The 13,432-nt window shown below is 35.4% G+C and overlaps 3 protein-coding genes and 1 non-coding gene across 5 annotated transcripts; 1 reads left to right on the top strand and 3 right to left on the bottom strand.

Moving 5' to 3' along the window:
- Positions 1 to 173: 173 nt before the first annotated feature.
- LOC140986211 (probable magnesium transporter NIPA4) lies at positions 174 to 6,027 on the bottom strand. 2 transcript variants are annotated; one of them, XM_073454283.1, is made up of 9 exons: positions 5,456 to 6,027; positions 4,116 to 4,172; positions 2,261 to 2,351; positions 2,021 to 2,181; positions 1,793 to 1,920; positions 1,542 to 1,679; positions 1,307 to 1,399; positions 947 to 1,052; positions 174 to 573 (listed from the first exon to the last, which is right to left on the bottom strand). In XM_073454283.1, exons 1-9 carry the CDS (start codon positions 5,628 to 5,630, stop codon positions 485 to 487), a joined length of 1,038 nt encoding a protein of 345 aa, XP_073310384.1. In that variant the 5' UTR covers positions 5,631 to 6,027; the 3' UTR covers positions 174 to 484. The 2 variants fall into 2 exon arrangements, with proteins under 2 accessions (XP_073310384.1, XP_073310383.1); XM_073454282.1 differs by having other exon boundaries at positions 174 to 591; positions 5,456 to 6,026.
- A 2,903-nt stretch (positions 6,028 to 8,930) lies between these two features.
- LOC140986751 (serine/threonine-protein kinase-like protein At5g23170) lies at positions 8,931 to 10,324 on the top strand. The gene has a single exon (XM_073455096.1). The coding sequence runs from the start codon at positions 9,002 to 9,004 to the stop codon at positions 10,100 to 10,102; it is 1,101 nt and encodes a 366-aa protein (XP_073311197.1). The 5' UTR covers positions 8,931 to 9,001; the 3' UTR covers positions 10,103 to 10,324.
- A 459-nt stretch (positions 10,325 to 10,783) lies between these two features.
- Positions 10,784 to 13,120, bottom strand: LOC140986990 (small ribosomal subunit protein eS12-like). Its single transcript, XM_073455413.1, has 5 exons — positions 12,993 to 13,120; positions 12,578 to 12,620; positions 12,063 to 12,348; positions 11,160 to 11,225; positions 10,784 to 11,023 (listed from the first exon to the last, which is right to left on the bottom strand). Exons 2-5 carry the CDS (start codon positions 12,583 to 12,585, stop codon positions 10,964 to 10,966), a joined length of 420 nt encoding a protein of 139 aa, XP_073311514.1. The 5' UTR covers positions 12,586 to 12,620; positions 12,993 to 13,120; the 3' UTR covers positions 10,784 to 10,963.
- LOC140987060 (small nucleolar RNA Z161/Z228) lies at positions 11,527 to 11,624 on the bottom strand. The gene has a single exon (XR_012177061.1). It is a non-coding gene; the product is annotated as a small nucleolar RNA Z161/Z228 (small nucleolar RNA).
- Positions 13,121 to 13,432: the final 312 nt, after the last annotated feature.

Here is a 13,432-nt window from a genome sequence, read left to right as displayed (position 1 = left end):
GAATATTGAATTATTTTTTAGTTTAGTTTTAAACCGAAATCTATTAAGCCGTCAAGGATCTCTTGTTCTAGTAACAAGCAAGATTAAACCCATTGTAGCATAATTTGAACTTAAATGTGAGATCTTGAAAATTAGTCGAATTGACAATGTCGTTTCGTTCATAATTCATTAACATGTTTTCCATACAAAACATAATTACATGAGCGAAGTTAATGTTTTGAGGTAGAAGTTAAAAGAATCACTGCAGATAGTTGTGTGGTTCATGAACTACAAAACATTCTTTCATTATACAAGGTAATGGCAAGCGAAAATCGAAGCAATTTCTTGTCACTTTATCTCCTCTTTTTGCTCATCCCAGGGACTAGGAGTCGCAAGATGTCATGATAAGGCGAGAAAACGAAACCCAGTCCTCCTTGTTATGGAAAATACCACACTAAGTGACCTGACGGGTATCGGATTAAAATACAATCACAGAGGAGTGGTTTCACGATGTTCTTAACGATTCCTGTCGTCTTAGAGGGATACCTTCTTGGACAAAACCATCCTCTTCATCAGCATACTTAGGAAGTCGCACTGCCATAGGCATGGAACCTAAATTTAACGTAATCATTAGACAAATAACAAAATATGTTCTAAATTTAGAACCAAGTTGATCTGGTACTTGGACCCTGGTTTATTCCTTGTGGTGCATTTGAGTCAAGTTCGCTTGTGAATAGTTCATGGTTCAGTCCAAGCTTTCATTCAAGCTCGGTTTTGAATGAACTCAAAACTACTGGGTCGTTGTTCGAGTCTAGCTCGCATAAATCAATATGATTCAAGCTTAGGTGCTCGTGACCTACTCGAGCTCAAGTTGTATGCACCACTATTCAGTCCCATCATTTCATTTTTGTGCCGACTCACATGACTCAACTATGATAGAGCTGACAAGGAGGAGTTAAGCGCATACCATCAGCAATGTCTTTTGTTTTATGAAGAAGAAATGTTCCCGAAAGAATAGTCACGAACCCGCACATTTCTGTAACAATTTGTGTGGGATTTTGCCTGTCCCAGTCCTACACAATGAACATAACCTTTTTTTCACTTCAAATGCCTCAAAATTGCTCAAATACAACAAGAATTGAAAGGCTGCTAGTCAATTGTGAAATTCATCCCCTGAATGCACAAATTTTTCATGTTTGCCTGAACATCACCAAAACAAAGCTTTTTAACATCCAGATTCAATTTGTTACACCAATTTATAGTTCTGTTTATATGTAAAATATTCAAGAAATAGATAAAGACACTGTGATCTTACTAGAAAAATTACCTTGAACATTATCACACTTGCCAATATAGTGAAGGTCGTGAACATAACATAGTAAATGGGTGAAACTACGGCTGTATTGAATGTGTCGAGAGCCTGAAAACAAGATTTGCCAATCATAATATAATTGAATATGGCAAGATTTGCCTGAGAATTCATCAAAAAAATTTCCTGAAAAGCTGACAAAAATAAATCGTGAAGCAGAAGTTAAAAAGCTAATCATACAACAAATCTTTACCTTATTTAGATAATTCATTTGCGTAAGTACACAAATAGTCACAATCATGGAAAAGGTCCATGTCTGGGGATATATTAGCTGATTCGTTCCTGATAAAGTCAGCTTCAACGCAATTCCAAGTGCTTTCACACTCATGACCTGTCAGGCATTTCTCGTAATTTCCAAGTTCATCAACATAAAAAAGAATAAAAAACCAAATGAAAGCAACTGTATCCATTTCTTAAGGTGAAGATGACATTAATGACACCTACCGACAAGGAACCAACCAGCGAACAAACACCAACGTAAAACAAGATATGTGTCTCGCCATATTGTGGAATATACTGGAATATTAGAACGAGGACAACCACAATCACTAACACTGCATAAAATAGAAATGCTGCACAAAACAAGAATTGTTTATGCTACTGCATACCCAGACATCTGCAGTACAACAAACCACGTTGTTGAAAAGTGTATCACAAAGCTTAGTTAGTAACCTGGCTCAGTTGCGAGATCCCACACATCTTTCACAGATTCGATCTCACGTTCTTGTGGAGCATGTAGCACAATTGTTGTGGAACCCACAACACATAAAGCGCATCCAAGAATACCAAAAATATGTAGCTTCTCTCTTAAAATAAAATGCGCAAGTACAGCACTGCAACATACCCACAGTAATCAGTAATCCGTTCAAAGTAAAAAGTATGAATGGTCTATGGTACGGTACGATAGCATGCCTGATGATAATGCTGAGTGCACCAAGTGGAGTAACAAGAATTGCTGGTGCAAATGCATAAGCTGCAAAATTTGCAATTTCTCCCACAATCACTGCGCACAAACCAAAAAAATTTCGTTTTAAGAACAAAGCTTGATTTCCAAAGCAACAAATAATTGAAATTTTATATGGCAGTTAGAATAGCTAAAAGGAAAATCTCGGCTAACATAGAAAGATATACAAGAGGGCAGAGTAGTAGTAGAAAACTAATTGATATGATCAGAATGAGGAGAGCTAACAACAATTTCTTATCCAAACCAACATAAGATTAGCTGAAAACTAATTGCCAGAGCCACATTATACTTGGTTAGGTTCCTTTTCAGTCAGCATTGGCACAACACAAGGCCACTCAGCTAGCTTTAGCAAATTGAGGAACATGCTGCCCACAGCTGTCGTCAAGCATCCACCGATTTTTTAAATTTCAACGAGAAGCAAGATAAGATTAAGTCGGCCTTTTGTCATAACTGCACACCATATTAACTGATTTACGCGTTTCTTGCTCTTAAGAACCTATCCAGTGCCATCTGAAACTGGAAGATACAGATGAATCACTTCGAACGACACAAGAGCAGGCCAGTAATCCATGCTCTCACAAAACCATCTATAAGAAACAACGGCATTCTGCCACACTACAGTTTGATAACGAAAAACTAAATTCAAAATCAATGTATTTGCTTTCTGTCAAGAATCCTCAGCTGCTAAACAAACACCAATCAAAGCTTTTGGCAGTAATATTAGTTGCAATGGAAAACCTTAAATGTACAGAAATGAGTACCGACACTCATAAAAACAAATAACAGAACAGCATCGGTCATGAGGATCTAAAGGACATCTGGCATAGATAACATTTTTCAGCCGAAATCTCGTAAAGAGTCTAAAAAATAAGCAGTGCTCCAACATTACAGCATCATCACCCTACAAAATGTCTCCCTATTAAATAGCTTTTATAGCAGCATTCAACCAAATAAAGAACACATCTTCCTGTATAGGCACAAGGAGAATTTAAAAATCACCAAAAAGGGCTAAAGTGCTAGTAGAGGAAATGGAGATCCGAATTAGAACTCATAAACCTGCAAAACCACACATCCTGGAAAAGGTCCCCTGCTGAACAACTTTAATACAAACCTCATTCACTCGGATATAGAAATCATCAATTCTCCTTCAGGATTCATCTCCAACCAAAAGATCCATAATAAACCAGCCATGCACCTATCACGAATGAGACTCGTAAAGATTTACCTACATATACATAATTCCCCTCATCCACCAAGATCACGCGGTAGATACTTATTTTCAGCCCTTCAACTTTTACCTAATCCTCAATATTATCAGCAATGGATCAACAAGTCTTATCTCAATAACGGTGTCGTCAAGACTCAAGACCATTCTCCCATCAATTTAAAGCTTAAAAAAATAATGTGAGACTCAAAAAAGGTTTTGAGCTAAGTCATGGCTATTCTCCCCACGTCACAGCAGGAACGGTTGATCTATTTATCTGTCTCTGAAACATTTTAAATAAAATCCACGCATAATACACAGAGAAAGACCAATTGATAAACTGGTTCCTCGCATCAAATAAGACGCAAATATACACCTTGTCCCAAGTAACATAAGCAAAGCAAAGCAAAGCAAACTAAGCAATTGCAAGTAAAAATATTTCTCTGCATATCAGATCCATCATATAGCATATCCAGCTAACCAGCTTCCTTTTTTGCTTACAAGGAGTTAACGCTGAAGTGATTATGTTGTTCAATAAAAAATTCTTATTAACCAATTTACACTCGACATAAAGACACGAATAGAAATGACTGACTCACTTGTTATCATGCCTACCCACCAGAGTGGCTCGAATAGATATGAGTATCCACCAACTCCTGTTGGAAAAAAAAATGGTAACAGAAAGTTATGTCAAGATTCTGAAAAGGAAACCTAGCATATTCAACCCAAAAGCAATCAACCATTAAAACCACTCAGGAAAGGGTCATTCCACCAGAAAAATCAGAATATGGATATCATTTAAAAAAGAACCACCAAAAACAGCAGTATTACAAATTCCTTAGACGCCTTCGAGTTTCAATAAACAATTGAAAGTCCTAAGTTAAAGAAAAATGCCTGATGCAGAAAATTCTAGCCATGACTCTTCACTAAGTAAAGCAATTACTGTTTCTTACCAATAAATTTCAGCTCATTACTTTAAGTAATTAAGGGCACATTGCCATACTGCTTTTTTTTTTATAGCTTTGTACTATGTTCAACATAACTTCGATTTTTTTGAAACCGTTGAAAATCGAGTTGGTTTAGTGGTTTGATGTTTGGCTTTGACATGAAGAATTGAAGTTTCTTGGGTAAGAAAGTACTATGTTGAAGATGGATGGTAGGGATTGATTTTGCAATTTTGAGATTGTGTTGATGGTTTAGATCTCGAGTTTTGCGATCGTACACCTTTCGGTATCTAAGCTTGTTCTTGAACAATATGTGATGTACAACATGCAATGTTGACTTTCTGTAGCTAATTTTGCTCGGATACTAGTTTGGGAATTCATTTAGTTTAGATGTCTTAAGACATTAACAAGAAGCAACGATTATCTTCTTGCCAGTGTTAGACCATTGCCATGCTCTAGACTTATTTTACAGCCCTCTGTAAAGTACTAAAGTGATATGGAAATATTTTTAATCTTGAACCAAAAGAACCTCGACCAGCTCGTTTATAAGTTTAGGATACTAAGCATCATTAGTTTGGAAGTTTTAACAAGAACTAGTTGATATATAATTCACGATGACAAGCCATTCTCAGCAACGCTGATTATTGGTAGTCAAGTATTCTATACAGTTTCGTCAAAAACAGATATAGAATTATAGTGAAAAGCCATTCTCAGCAATACTGTGTATTAATACATCAAATATTCTCCAAGAACAATCTCAAATAAAAAAATTGCAGAATCTCAGAACTCAGAGATCTCAACAATCAACAGTCTCAAAATTGCAGAAGCAATTCCTACCATCCAACTCCCACGGAGCTATTTCCTCACCCAAAAAACTTCAATTAAGCATCTCAAAACCATGCATCAAACCACTAAACCAACTCATTTTCAACCGTTTAAAAAAAATTGAAGTTATGTTAAGCTAAAAAAATAAACTTGATTAAGTTACCACTTACCAGCCCTGACACCGGAAGCACCCGCTTTCTTTAATCCCTTCTTCTTGACAATGAAGCTGGCGCCAATGAAGAAACTGGAAGATAATCCTAGTACCAATCCCTTTATATTGTCAGAGGACATCCCCTTGTATGCATCCGACATTGCATCAGGCGTTCCCGTGTCCAATGCGGCCATATTCAGAATCAAACGACAATGATAAAATAAAGAAAATAAAAACACTAAATCCCAGAAATCGTAGCGATCACGAGCTCATCCCTGCAAAATTGGTTTTTCAACAAGCTTCCACTTGAAACCCAGAAAAAAATCTTACTGGGTCCAAGAGATCTTGAATTGAAATTTGCAAAATTCGATGTAAGAAACCAGCCAGCCACGCTTCCAATTTGGATTTCTGCTCAGAAGATCTGATATCTTTCGGCGGCGGAAGCAGAGGCAAAGACTGGGAAAATGGTTGACTGTCAGTCGCTGAAAAGCAAATAGGAATCGGAAACAAATTGGATCTTTGTGTGATTTTTAGATTGAAAACAAAAGAGTGATCGAATTCATCGCCCAGTAATGAGAAAAATCTACACGCGTGTTATATTATAATTATTATTATAAATGATTTCCAACTAATTCTTTTCTAACTCTTACATACTTTTCTTGTAATAATTGTCAAAAAAAACAGCCCAAATCTTCCGATTTATTTTAATTTTATGATCTAATCGTGAGAAATTAATACAATAAAATCCAATAAATTAAGGTTGTTTAAAACTAACACAAGAAATTATGATTCTCTTAAGAAAAATAATTGATTTAAGCATAAATGGTATCATCGATATGTGGTACACACGACAGTTGCGATGTCTAAATCAAACATGAAAAATAGATAAAATCACATCAAGAAATCATACACAACAATGTAATAAAGTAAAATTGATTTTTCTTATATTTTTTTATCAGAGAAATAACATAAAAAGACGAAAGATTTCACTAATCGAGACACTAGTACTCTTTTGTTTAAATTTAATATTTTAAATAAGTTTTGTGTTTAAATTTTTTAATAACATTATTTTGTTTTTGTTGTGTTTTAACATATTTTAATTTTTATTGTTTTAAAAATAATAACATTTTGTGACTTTGTAAAATTACTCTAGAAGGGGAAAAAAAAGTTTGTGACACCTCTGAATTATCATAAAAACTTGTGTGAGATGAAACTTTGATCCGATTAAACTCGTAAGAAAAAATTATTTTTATCTTAAAAATATTATTTTTCATACTAAATATAGATCAAATATATTTTGTCACACGAAAGACCTGCTCATAAATTATTTCTTTCATAATCTAGAGTAAATATAAATCAGATATATTCCTAGAGATGTCAATGGGACGGGTATGGGGCAGGTATGACTAAACCCAAGACCCGCCCCGTGAAGAAAACTTTGACCCATTACCCGCCCCACCCCGGTTAAATATTCTTCGGACCCACCCCACCCCAAATACGAAATGGGGTCGGGTAGACCCGCGAGATCCGTTAGACCCGAATTTTTTTAAATGAAAACTGTAATCTTCTTATCACATGACTGAATTATGAAACAAACAAGTCTCTAAATAAAACACAATAGAAAACTAATTCATGTCTTCGACCACATTTAATAATAACAAACAAAGTATTTTTCACGACGTAATGAATTACATTAAAAAAAAAAGTTATTAGCTCTCAAAAAAAGTCTTGTCATCCCCAAAAATAACTCATCAGAACTTAAACAGATCAATGTAAAATCAGCGAGTAAGCAATATTTTAGACACATTCTTCATGATCATCTTCCTCTTCATCAAGAATGATAGGACAAGTTGGTAGATTACTTGAAGAATTACCTACAAAATTAAATAGAGAAAATACATTGAAAAAATAAAATTGTAATTTAAAACCGTAAAAAAATGTAATTTAAATAGAGAAAGTATAGTAACAAAATTAAAATGAAAGTACAATAACAAAATAAAACTGTGATTTATTTACCTTTCACCTTACCCCACAACCATCTTCGCGAGCATATCAATTTATATCCACATATATGGAAAGGGTATGAGGCGGGTATTATAGGACCCATGACCCGCTCCATACCCAGATGGATCTGAAAAATTAGACCCGAGACCCGCCCCAGATGGGGTGGGTCCATTGTGGGTCTGGGTAAAACCCGGACCTATTGACATCCCTATATATTCCATTTCACGAGAGACCTACTCATAAAAATACTTTGGATACGACTGTGTTTTGAGACCACAGCCAAATTACATGAATTCGCAACGCTCTAGTTGTGACTTCTCTACAACAAAATATATAAGATTTGCAGCTACAAAGAGTTCATGTTAACAAGAAAACGAATCGATTTCTGCTCCATTTCTGGCTAAATAAAGGCCGAACAAAAGAACCACTTGTTTATTTGCTTTAGAAGACTGGAAACAGAATCGCAGCAAGATTGGAGCAACTGAATCACATCTACACCACAAGAAATGAATCCAACCAATACACAAACTAGCCGCCATATGTATGCGTAAAAGTATGGAGAAAGGAAAAAGTTGGGCTTTGTTCCACATGAAATTTATAGAAAAATGATGGATAACTATGACCAAGAACGACGGGAGCTAGATTCCTGAATGTCCCTCCACATGCAGCAGATATGATCCGGGATCTAAGATTGAAGTGCATTAGTTCGTGGGGATAACCTAAAATGACATGTTTTTAAGAACAAAAACACACACCGATAAACATCAGAGGAGCATATAGCTACTGGACAAGGTGGAGGAGAGTATGGTGATTGACAATAGGGAATGTAAAAGAGCAGACATAAAGTCCCTTCGGCTTGGTTTGTCGAAAAAAATTAATTAATTCGATTTTAAAAATTTCGGTTTGATTTTAACCGAATACTCATCTATATTAGCGTCTAACTCGGAACGGAGCCAACCCCAATGTATTTTTAAATCTTGAGTTCGTCCCTACCTACACGCATAATAAATAAATCAATTAAGTTGTGATTATTAATAAGGAATAAACTAAGAATAATATTATGGTTTAATTAACAAAGTTAACAATTAAAAAACAAAAAAGCATGTTACCTCATCGGCGCCTTTACCTTTAAATATTAGAATTGAAATAGCCTTTTGCTTTTCCCAGGATAAGGATTTATTCCCTTTCATACTTTATATTTTCTTTCATTATTTTAGCTTTAGATTTTATTTTTTTATAACATATATAATCCCATCTAAATCAAAGAGATCCAAAAAGTAGATAAAATGGTTTTTTTAGGACTGATTGACATCATCTATGTTTACAATGAAAAATAATTTTTTCATCATAAAAAATAATATTTTTCAGAAATCGGGTCGGATGAGAGATACTTGTCTCAAAATTGAGAGTGAGAAGGTCTCGTACTAGTTTTTATGTTTTTCTTATATAATATATATATTTTTTGAAAAAAAATTAGGCTAGTTCACACTCAAATATAGCTATCATCCTCCCCTTCACATACCAAAAAATTGGATCCTTTTCAAACACATCAAATATTAGCATGATAGGAGGAGAAATTTTGAAAAAAATGAATGATTTTGATTTCGAAGAACTTGAAGCAGCAACAGAAAATTTCTCTCCTTCGAATTTGATCAGTAAAGGTAGCCATGGAAAAGTATACAGAGGTATTCTCAACAATGGCAAACATGTAGCCATCAAGAAGCAGTCCTCGGGTCTTCAAGCCAGCTTGAAAATCGAAAACGAAGCGCGAATGCTATCGTCCATCCATCAGAATTCGTGCCTCGTCGAATTTCTTGGAATCAGTCACGATGGTTCCGACAACAAATTCATCGTCATGGAAAACATGCCCAACGGCACGCTACACGAGCTTCTCCACTCCCCGGCTGTGCCTCCGCCAACATGGCGAAAACGTCTAGACATCGCGCTCCGAGTGGCTAATGGGGTGCGTTTCCTGCACGAATCGAACCATCCCCTTATTGTCCATCGAGACATCAAGTCCAGCAACATATTGCTCGACTCACATTGGGATGCAAAGCTGGCAGATTTCGGGCTGTCCGTCTTCTTAGCTGGTGATAACAGCTCAACTCTACCCGCGGGTACGATAGGATACTTGGACCCTAACTATAACACTCCTTCCAAGCTGAGTACCAAGATCGATGTGTTCAGTTATGGGGTTGTGTTGCTTGAGTTGATATCTTGTAGGGAAGTGATGGATGTGAACAAATCACCAGCCTCGATTGTGGACTGGGCTGTCCCATTGATCAAACAGGGCAGATTTCTCGAAGTTTGCGACAAACGAACACGACTGCGGCCTCACCTGGATCATAAGATCAAATGTCTGCTGAGTCTCGCAACTCGTTGTGTGTTACCTGTCGAAAGCCTGCGTCCTTCCATGAGCGAGATAGTCGCGACATTGGAAGATCCAATGCCCAAGCCCATCCGGTTTCCCTTAACGATGATCAACTTTATTCGTCGCGCTATTCGGAACACAAGGAAGAGAAATTCGAGCACCGCATTGATCAAGGGCACGGAGACTCGTAACGAATGCATAAGACTTATACTAAAAAAACTAGTATTGATGGTAACAGCAAAAAATATCGTTCGTAAAAGAGAAGTTAAACAAATTATAAGTCTCGAATAATGTGAGATTGTTTGTATTATACGAACATCAAATTTATATTGTATGATTTCTAATATAAATATTATGTTTAATGAGGTCAAGAATTCAAAACAATATCCTAAAAGAAGCGCAACCTCCTCGTGCCATACCAAGAAAAGAATCCGAGAGTAGTTGAAAATGGTTATGGGAATGTAACAAAATTTTGTAACACTAATTAATGTCAACACTTCTTTTCTTTTTCCCACTATATTTTTTAGTTTTGATTAATTTGATGGGGTATTTGTATTAAGTGATTAGTACCTAATACCCGCATTTAGTTATTAATATATGGGGGTTAGGATTTTGTGTCTGCCAATTATTAGCAATTTAATCAGCCATGCTAATCACATTATTGGTGATTGACTAGCGGAAGAATGAAATATAAGTTCTTGAATCAGTTTTTTAACCTTTTTTAAAAAATATATTATTCAATAATCACTTACTCAATTGCAATCAAAGTATGATGATAAAGTACAGTTATTTCTACTAATTTAATAATTATTTATCGATATTGTAATCATGGCATATATTTATTTATATTAAATTAATTTGGAGAACCCCATTTTGTTATTTTATAACTTTATACACACTCAAATAACTAATTTTAGCATCCTATAAACAATTTTTACAAGGAGATGATGCGTCAAATTAGGAGAGAACGAGTAGGAGCATTTCAAAAGATGTTTGATAAAAGAGAGCGAACATAAATATTTTCCACATATCCGAAACCATGATTACTCGGAAAGAATTGTCCAAACCAACAACACTTCATTCAAGTGTAGTCATACCAATGCTCAGTATCGAAAAATCGGTATAACACAAGTTCCTTCGTCTTGAATCGATCTAATGGGATTTCACATACTCTTGAACTATATGAAGGCCCTCGCTTTCTTCACCATAATCCTGTAAAAATTATCATAGAACATAATTACAATGTATATATTCTATGTTGATTTTGGAAGAGAAAATGAAGGGATAATACCCCTGCGTTGCATAATTCTATAGTTCATGATTAAGATTAATCAATGGTCGAGCTGACCTTCACAACAACGCAGGCACAGCCAACCACCTTCCTTGCTTTTCCTTCGGAATCGATCTTGCATAGCTGAAAGCAAAGGATATAGAGGAAACACATGTTATGCCAATAAAAATAAAAGCCTATTAACAAAGCCAAATTAATAAGCAATACTACATAAAACTGGAAGACAACATTAGGCAATACTGAATGGAGATTCAAATTCATTTGACAATCAAAAAATGAACTTATTGGGTGAATATTATCTATATAATGGATTTAGTTGCGATGATTCCCATCTGAAATAATCACATTTAATAGAGAATCATACAAAAAACCTAAATTTTCATTCACCTTTATCTGAATAGAATAGGTATGTGTAAAGGGGAATAACCATCAGAGAAATAGGATTATCACATCAGCAGCAACACTGTATGGTGTCTCAGACGACCGTCGTGAGATATTAAATCCTTATTCATCATTTGGAATCCGACAAAACAGAATACAATTTAGAGGAACGTGGAGAATGCAATAAAAAAAAATTGAATAAAAAACCCACAACTGCATCTGGTCCAAGAAATGAACTTGTCCAGTTCCTCGTGAACACTTTTTTAACTATGTGAAACCTATATAATAGATAAAGACTGAACAATGTTTCCTCCTTAAATGTTCGGATAGATATAAAATAAACCTACACAAATTCAACAGAAGGAATTCAATGATGTAGGGAGCTGCATTCATCTCTAAGGCGTCGCATTAAGTGCCGAAGAGCCAAACTTCAGTCCCAGAAGCCTATTTTACACACCCATTCTCAACCACAGACTGTTTTATCTATACAGCAGGGGGTGGTTATACTTATACAAAACTACAAGGAGAAGATACTCGTATAAAATTCAGCAAAAAAGGAATAAGATCATCAAAACATACTCCAGACCATTCGCCCAGGGTTTTAGCATTTGGAACCGAAATCAAGCTAACGTTATGATCAGCACACAGAGCTTTAACCAGTTTAACATAATCTGGTTGGTCACAGTCCTCTGCTAGAACACAAAGTTGGGCAGCATGTTTCTCAATAACTTTGGCAGCTTCATGAAGCCCTCGAGCAAGCCCACCATGAGCACGAGACTTCCGAAGCACCAGTTGCAAAGCTGTCATTATATCCATAGGCTCCCCAAGAGCAGGGGCTGCAGCTTCCACAACCGGAGCATCCTCACTGTAATGTATGGTAACATCATGGATTGGAAGACTAAAGTGCAGACGGAGGAAATAACATAAGCAATAGAAAAAAGTCCATAACAAATCAAATGTTTTTCGTCAACCCATAAACTTCTGAGGATATGGATATTATAACTTGTAATCTAATCCACATCACATTTGAAGGGATAGCCAAGCATAGAGAAAATATTTTATACGAACCAATAAAGTTCAAGATTTTCACTCACCCAGACATTTTTCTTCAAGATTTGTATCTACGAAGCTTCAAATCTGTTTCCAAAAGTAAAATAAGTATCTCCAAAATCTAAATAAACATAATATAACATATATATGTAATAAAAAAAATCCAATAAATGCTCATCATTTGAACAACCATGCTTAAACAAACTTCTTTATGCTAAAGAAAATTTTCGATTAAACAATAAACAAGACATAACAAGAAACTCGCATATTTTTTCGGAAAAATTCAGCGAATTCAACGATAACCCATTACTAAATCAGCAAATTTTTCCACAATGCAACCACAAAAACAAGACCAGGCAATAATGTTAACAAACATCATAATTTAGAAATCTAAGACGCCACAGAAAATCATTATTTTGCTTCAGATGAATATATGATAGAGAGAATTGGTATATGGACCTGAAAATGGAGGCGGCGGCGGCCGCAGCAGCGTAGTTAAGCGATCGAGCGTTGGAGGATGTTTGAAAGGGTGGCGGTGTTATATAAAGTGAACCAGGCAATAAACCCTAGCTAAGTGAAGCATAAACCAACCAATTTACAAAACTGCCCTTGCCTCCCTTACCACAAAATGACAAAATTGGAGAACATAATTAATTTCAAAAATGCTCCTACAATCATTCATATATTTATTATTTCAACCTCTCTTGTTGTTTGTATCATTATCTCTTTTCCAATGTTTTTAATATTTTTATGAAAATCAGTTGGTTTAAATATTATATTTGTTACACAATTTGAGATACATGTAAGTTAATGCAACCTAGTGTTTATACATGTTTTCGTGACATCTAATCAAATATAATTTTTAGTCTTTACTTTTAGAGTAAATTTAGACTCCTACA

This window comes from Primulina huaijiensis, chromosome 10 (assembly GCF_012295235.1).
Source record: "Primulina huaijiensis isolate GDHJ02 chromosome 10, ASM1229523v2, whole genome shotgun sequence".
Lineage (NCBI taxonomy): Eukaryota > Viridiplantae > Streptophyta > Magnoliopsida > Lamiales > Gesneriaceae > Primulina > Primulina huaijiensis.
Note: the sequence above shows the minus strand (reverse complement) of the source record. Positions and strands in the feature narration are given on the sequence as shown.

Bases quoted from the DNA above. Each gene is read 5' to 3' on its own strand.
- LOC140986211 (XM_073454282.1), bottom strand. From the start codon at position 5,630: ATGGCCGCATTGGACACGGGAACGCCTGATGCAATGTCGGATGCATAC. The intron at 1,400-1,541 runs GTAAAGATTTGT...TCTTGTTTTCAG, and splicing joins AAATGAATTATCTAAATAAG to GCTCTCGACACATTCAATAC. The intron at 1,053-1,306 runs GTAATTTTTCTA...TTCATTGTGTAG, and splicing joins CAAGTGTGATAATGTTCAAG to GACTGGGACAGGCAAAATCC.
- LOC140986990 (XM_073455413.1), bottom strand. The intron at 11,226-12,062 runs GTATGTTTTGAT...CTTTGCTTTCAG, and splicing joins CCCTGGGCGAATGGTCTGGA to CTATGCAAGATCGATTCCGA. The intron at 11,024-11,159 runs GTCAGCTCGACC...TAATTTTTACAG, and splicing joins GTGCCTGCGTTGTTGTGAAG to GATTATGGTGAAGAAAGCGA.
- LOC140986751 (XM_073455096.1), top strand. From the start codon at position 9,002: ATGATAGGAGGAGAAATTTTGAAAAAAATGAATGATTTTGATTTCGAA.